Raw genomic sequence first — 4,879 nt, forward strand, 5'->3', positions numbered from 1 at the left:
AAAAAAAAAAAAAAAAAAAAAAAAAAAAAGAGGCTGCTGTTTTACACATTTTCATCCTTCAAAGCCCACATGGAATTTCCCAAAGGAAAAGACGTAAGGGAACTCCCATAACACATAGTGAGAATGAAAGTTAAAAGGTGCTGGAGAATTGTCTACAATGTTGAAATGCTGGAACTTTGTCAAACAGCAATGGTCACCATGCAGTTCAGGGCAACCACCACCACCACCGTTAACACTGCCATTATCCTTCTCCTCCTATCTACAGGAAGGAAACCAAGGCTCAGGAAGTTGGGGATAATTTGTATACACTAAGACTTCCCTCTACAGCAGCCTTGTCCTGTGGAGCCTTCTGAAGGTCTCATTATCTGTCTACTAGGCTCATATTGGAGGTCAAAGTCTGGGCATTAAGTATTCCCCCTGTCTCCTGCTGCCTCAGCTGTAAGGGGATTGTGATAGTATCCACCTCAGACCTTGTGGGGAGGACTTAATGGACACATTCTTGTAAAGGGTTTAGGACAGTGCCTGGCACCCAGCAGAAGCCCTCCAAGTGCTTGCCCTGACCGTGAAGTGGATGCCTCTGCCCGCTAGACCCAGGGGCCTTAGTGCTTTCTTACTGCTGTTTGGGCCCAGAGCAGCCTTAGCCCCCTCTCCACAGCGCTGTTTATCACAGGGCCACGGAAAGTTGGACAAGAGAAGGAATGGTGTAGGGTGCCAGGCCTGGGCTGCTTGATACGTCTCCTTTATACTCACCTTCACCTCTTCGTTCTCAAAGAGAAAGAGCACGAGGAAGCTAGCACCTCTCTGCAGGGTGACACCAGGCCACCGGACTTCTTTCTGCCAGACTCCACCTTGGAGGGTGTTGCAGATGACATGGGGTTTGACAGTGTAGAAGCGAGGGTTGAAGTGGAAGGCAATATCTGGCTGAGGGTGCAGGCTGCACCCACACTGGAAGTCCACCTGAAACCTGGTGGCGGCGTTGTGTGACTTTTGAGACGCCCTTCTGATCAGAGACCCACAGACATTCTGAAGATAGAGAGGAACCCCAGGTTGATGCCCCTGAATCTGGGCTCTACCAAGTCCTAGACAGCCCCTCTTACCTTCGTGCACGTAGAGGGACCACGCCCTGCAGCATGATCATCTTGCCTGCATACAGGCCACCGAAAAGTGTTGTGGTATAGGGAACCACCTGAACAGGGGAGAGAAACGGGGTGAGCCGACCTGTGGCGGAACCAGGGACTCCTGTGTGCAGGGGTGGCTGTGGTGGTGAGGAAAGACCAGGAAACTCAGCTTCCCCACTGTGAAGTTAATCTCGACTCTTAGCTTGATGGATTAAATTTACAGATACTGCAGAAACACACTCTGGGGAACATCTGTGAGGGATTTTCTAGGTAAGGATAATTGAAGTGGGAAGACCCACCCTAAATGGGGACAGTACCTTTCCATAGGCTGCTCCTAGACCAAATAAAAAGGCAAAGGCCAGTGGTGTTCAAGCCTCCATGGCCTTCGATTCTTTTTTTTTTCTTTCCTTTTCTTTTCTTTCTTTTTTTTTTTTTTTGATTTTCTAGATAGGGTTTCTCCGTAGCTTTTGGTTCCTGTCCTGGAACTAGCTCTTGTAGACCAGGCTGGCCTCGAACTCACAGAGATCCCCCTGCCTCTGCCTCCCGAGTGCTGGGATTAAAGGCGTGCACCACCACCGCCCGGCTTGGCCTTCGATTCTTGACACTTGAGTTGTGAGAGTGGCACCTCCTACCACCTTCCCTGCATGTGGACATATGGTTTTCTCTCTGATATTCCAGGGTAAGTTACTTCCCTCTGCCTCTAACAAGATCCCCGACAAGAGCAGCTGAAGGAAGGGAGGGTTTCTTCTGCCTCACGGTTCCAGGGGACAGTCCATCATGGCAGGAAGTCACGGAAATAGAAATAGGAGCGTGAAGCAGTTGGTCACATTGTATCCAGTCAGGATTCAAAGAAAGCTGGTGCTTATCCTGATGCACGCTTTTTATTTAGACCAGGATTCAGCCCCCAGAATGGTGCCACCCCACACTGAGGGGTGACTCTCATTACCTTGATTAATGGAGTCTAGATAATATCTCACAGGCTTGTCTAGAGATTTGTTTCCATGGCAATTCTAAATCCCATCCAATGAACCATCACAGGTCTTCTCAAAGCTCTCCTGTCTTGGGCAGAGATGTTAAAACCACAATGCCTGGGGGGGGGAGCCTAATATAGCTTCACCACCCTGTTAGAGCACCAACAGGCTACCGTGACCCCACTGAGGAGTTCACCCACTGGATGCCACCCGGGCAGGAAACGTCTGAGGACTGGTGATTGGGCAGAGATGTTAAAACCACAATGCCCGGGGAGGGGGGGCTAATATAGCTTCACCGCCCTGTTAGAGCACCAACAGGCTACTGTGACCCCACTGAGGAGTTCACCCACTGGATACCACCCGGGCAGGAAACGTCTGAGGACTGGTGAGTGTCCAGAGTTTAGGAGCTGAGAGGAGGATTCGGAGAAGTTGGGAGCAAGCTGACCCTGCTGTGAACTCTCCGAGATACCCAGCAGTGGTCAGTCACCCCCAGGGCCCATCTTTTCTCACACAGAGGGTGCCTGACTGCAGTGGCATTTCATTTGTATTTTAATAAATAAAGCTTGCCTGAGGATCAGAAAAGTAAAACACCCCACACTGGTCAGACATACAGACCAGGCAGCAATGACACACACCTTTAATCCCAGTGGCCACACTAGTTTGCCATAGAAACCAGGCGGTAGTGGTGCACGTCCTTAATCCCAGAACTAGAGAGGATTATAAAATGGGAGGAGACAGCTCTCAGGCTCAGTCTCATTCTGGGGCTTCCTGGAGGCAGGATCACCATTTCGGACTGAGGTTGAGGTAAGAACCAGTGGCTGGCTATTTTGCTTTTCTGGTTTTCAGGTTGAACCCCAATTTCTGTCTCTGAGTTTCTATTAATCGTGCTACACCTGGCCTTCCTAAAGTACGCATACACTTTTCACCTCTTTTTCTGGGCCTGTTCCCTCTCACCCTTTTCTCTCTCTCTCCATCCGGACACCTTTTTGCTTTTCCTCTCCCGAGTTCTCAGAGCACTTAGCGCACGATGCTAGCTTGGCCCTCGGCTCCCTAGTATAGAGGCACTGGCTAGATGTTTTCCCATTAAGACCATAGCCCCTTATAACTGGAGCCTCATTGCCTTTCCCTTCGACAGACTCAGCAACTATCTGAGCACTGTGGGAGCTCTGCAAAAGGCTTGCCAACAGGCCAGCAGGTGAACCCGGTGGCGGGGTCACAGCATCAGCCTTCATGTATTGCTTGTCAACACCCAGTGGTAATCAGAGAACCCAGACCACCCTAGGGAGGCCCTCCAGGGGGTGGTTCTTAGCCTGTGAAGAGGCGATGGGTGCCCAGGAGATTTCCGGTACTTCAGCCCATTACTCAGGCGCCTGGGGAGATGCCAGAGGCCAGGCTCTCCACATGGCATGGTACCCACAGCTTTGCAGGACCCAGCAGCACAGTGACTTCCAGTTCCCAGGCTCTTGGCAGAACTTGTTAATTAACTGAGTGATGGAGTCCTCTAGGGACGACCAAGCCGGGCAAGGTAATAACCTGTGCTCATTAGTGGCGGTGTCTGCTGGGAGCTGGGCCTTCTGTAGAGCATTGCTGGGCTGCAGTCTCCTGGGCACTGAACGGGAGGAAGGAGAGAGGGATTTCCACTACTCCTGATTGGGAGCGGTCCCAGGCCCTTCCTTCCAGCTCCAAGAAGCAGCTACCCTTTTAGCGTCTCTATCAACAATCCCACCTCCGTTCTTCTGGCCACCCCGCTCAGAAGAGACAAACTGAAGAGGCAAGGACCCTGGGAGCCCAGTCACTCCCATGCAAGCTGGAATTCAGCTGATTCCTCAACTGAGTTAAGACTACTCACCGGGTGGAAGACCGGCGGCTGCAGGATGAAGCTGTCAGGAATCGGGTCCAGGTGTTCAGCCGCGGACATGGGAGCAGGCGGGGCAACTCCAACTCAACGGCCAATCCTGATTCCAGCAGCGCCGTCCCCCCCACTGAATCTTTTCCAGGCAGGGTCTTCAGGCTCTGCAACAGCTGTTCAAGCTGTTAGTCTCACCTGTTCCCTATGGAGTCCTAATGTTTTTTGGAGCAGACCTGGGAAGGTCAGTGGTCCACTCTAGGACCCATACCAGCCCCTACTCCGCCCCCAGCCGTGGTACACAGCAGCAGCTTTGAATGCTGCTAGCAGAAACACCGTGTCTTGGGGCGGGTAGCTGGCTCTCAGTCCCGGGCCGGTTAACTAACTCATCTGCGTCTGAAGCACTCCGCCATCTCAAAGGGAAGCCTAGGGTTGGCTCCTTTCAGCGAGGGCTCACCTGGGCCTTCAGCGGGTCAGAGGAAGGGATGGTGGTGGTACACGTGTGCAGGTTCCTCGAGAGGCCCCGCCCCCAGCTTCCTGGCTCCTCCTGCCCTCATTCCCTTGCCTCTTTCCCTACTCCCTTTTCTCCCAGTTGTACAGTCCGTTGAGACCATTTCAGCGTTAGCTGCAAATGCCAGGGACCAGCTGGGGTCACAAGAAAGTGGGGCGAGTAAAGGGAAAGGAGGGTTCTCTTGGGCTCAGACAGAGCAGCCTGGGCTGGTGGGAACACAGCCTCTGCTCTTGCGTGTTGTGTTCTCCTATTTCTTCTCTCTGAACAGTCAGTTCACCTGTGGGTCAAGAGGGTGACCATGGCTGGGTGTTGAGTTTGAGCCTGGGCCTAGAGAGCTGTGTTTTAGGAGAGGCCTCCAGGCCTGGTACAGATCCCAGTAAAGCTTCTCCTTAAAAAATAGCATAACTCCCAGCACTTGGGAGGCAGAGGCAGG

General features: G+C 52.3%; 1 protein-coding gene across 3 annotated transcripts in view; it reads right to left on the minus strand.

The window, feature by feature from the left end:
• The window catches only part of Lgals12 (galectin 12), an 11,215-nt gene extending 6,791 nt beyond the window's left edge, over positions 1-4,424 (minus strand). For 2 of the 3 annotated variants that reach the window (XM_026781540.1, XM_026781539.1), the window contains exons 1-3: positions 3,939-4,390; positions 1,098-1,186; positions 751-964 (exon numbers count right to left, since the gene is read on the minus strand). In XM_026781540.1, coding sequence (XP_026637341.1) covers positions 751-964; positions 1,098-1,186; positions 3,939-4,007 — 372 coding nt within the window. In that variant the 5' untranslated portion in view covers positions 4,008-4,390. The other variant, XM_005351881.2, reaches the window with a different exon arrangement.
• Positions 4,425-4,879: the final 455 nt, after the last annotated feature.

The sequence above is a fragment of the Microtus ochrogaster genome, chromosome 8, assembly GCF_000317375.1.
Source record: "Microtus ochrogaster isolate Prairie Vole_2 chromosome 8, MicOch1.0, whole genome shotgun sequence".
Lineage (NCBI taxonomy): Eukaryota > Metazoa > Chordata > Mammalia > Rodentia > Cricetidae > Microtus > Microtus ochrogaster.